The sequence below is a fragment of the Sinocyclocheilus grahami genome, unplaced genomic scaffold (genome assembly GCF_001515645.1).
Source record: "Sinocyclocheilus grahami isolate Dianchi unplaced genomic scaffold, SAMN03320097.WGS_v1.1 scaffold11045.1, whole genome shotgun sequence".
Classification (NCBI taxonomy): domain Eukaryota; kingdom Metazoa; phylum Chordata; class Actinopteri; order Cypriniformes; family Cyprinidae; genus Sinocyclocheilus; species Sinocyclocheilus grahami.
Genome location: NW_015513591.1, coordinates 1 through 1,486, shown reverse-complemented (window position 1 = coordinate 1,486; position 1,486 = coordinate 1). Strand labels below are relative to the sequence as shown.

General features: G+C 34.4%; 1 protein-coding gene across 1 annotated transcript in view; it reads left to right on the top strand.

Annotated features, from left to right (window-relative positions):
• The window catches only part of LOC107578591 (platelet-activating factor acetylhydrolase IB subunit gamma-like), a gene marked incomplete at its 3' end in the record, with an annotated part of 1,746 nt that extends 590 nt beyond the window's left edge, over positions 1-1,156 (top strand). Inside the window, exons 2-5 of the mRNA XM_016264535.1 lie at positions 17-100; positions 248-337; positions 436-552; positions 1,007-1,156. Coding sequence (XP_016120021.1) covers positions 23-100; positions 248-337; positions 436-552; positions 1,007-1,156 — 435 coding nt within the window. The remainder of the gene's footprint in view (positions 1-16; positions 101-247; positions 338-435; positions 553-1,006) is intronic.
• Positions 1,157-1,486: the final 330 nt, after the last annotated feature.

Genomic DNA, 1,486 nt, shown 5'->3' with positions numbered 1-1,486 from the left:
CTATGTCTCTCCTCAGGAAGTGATGAGTGAAGATTCTAACCCTGCAGCCTCACCCACCCCCTGTCAGGACATACAGGGAGATGGTCGATGGATGTCACTGGTGCTTCTTTTGTATAATAATATATTTACAACCTTAGTGTCCCTATTAGGCTGCTTATATATTACTTTGTTTTAAACACTTAGCCAGTACCTTCTCTAATATGCAAAGGGAGTCTTAATAGCATTTTTATGTGTTCTCATCTTGCAGCACAATCGATTTGTATCAGACAGTAAAGGAAAAGAGCCTGATGTTCTGTTTGTTGGCGATTCACTTGTCCAGCTTCTGCATGAGTTTGAGGTATAGCAAAGTATCTGCATCTCCTTCTTCATTCTTCATATCTGTCATTCATATCAGTGACTGCACACATATTTATGTGTTTTTGTGTTTGTTGGCAGGTTTGGCGAAAATTGTTTTCTCCTCTCCATGCGCTGAATTTTGGGGTTGGTGGGGATGCTACACAGCATGTATTGTGGAGACTCATAAATGGAGAACTGGACTACATCAACCCAAAGGTTGATTTGATTTCATTAATTTTATTTAAGAGTTTTACCAGTTATTAAATTTCTCATTACTTTAGACGTTACTTTAATTAAATAATAATCATTCTTTATTTGAGTTTGGTTTTCTCATTTTACAAGCTGATCGATTTTTCTCAAAATGAAACCAGTGTTTATCTAGAGATCTTCTTTTTTTTTTTTTTAACCAAGCTGTTCAAAATATTAAGGTGGAGTATCTTCACCTTATACAAGACGGTCCAGATAAACTATGTACATATAAACAGTAAATCTATGCATTTATTCTTAGAAGTGAATCATTTGTGTATGGATCCCTTATTTGTGTTGGGACATGAAAGAAAATGACTCTATTTAGGCATCTTTAAGAGGAAATAACAAAACAAATATTGAAGACCCTCTTGTAGAAAAATAGAGTAAGTAGAATTGTAATATTTTGTGTGTTTGTATACAGGTGGTGGTGTTGTGGGTAGGCACTAATAATCATGGTCACACCCCAGAACAGATCTGTGGAGGCATCATGGCCATCATCAATGTGATCCATCAGAAACTGCCCCATGCTCACACTCTTGTATTGGTTAGTTATCTCAGCTCCTACCTCTCTGTCACAATATTGTTTAATTCTTTAAAATAAGTTAATTTTTTATTAAATTCATCATACCAGTATTGTCAAAGTGCCATGTTCATAGCTATTGTGACTTGAGCAGCAGAGAATTGGGCAACAGAATACCTTTTAAAAAATGTAAAGGGGGAGGAAACAGGAGATAAAAAATTCTACAATATATTATTATTTTAAAATAATTCAAATAATTTCATCATATAAATGAAATAGTTAATCACATTTACTACTCACTGCTCACTACTGTTCAAAAGTTTGGGGTCTGTAACATAAATATATATATATATATATATACACAGTGGGTACGGAAAGTAT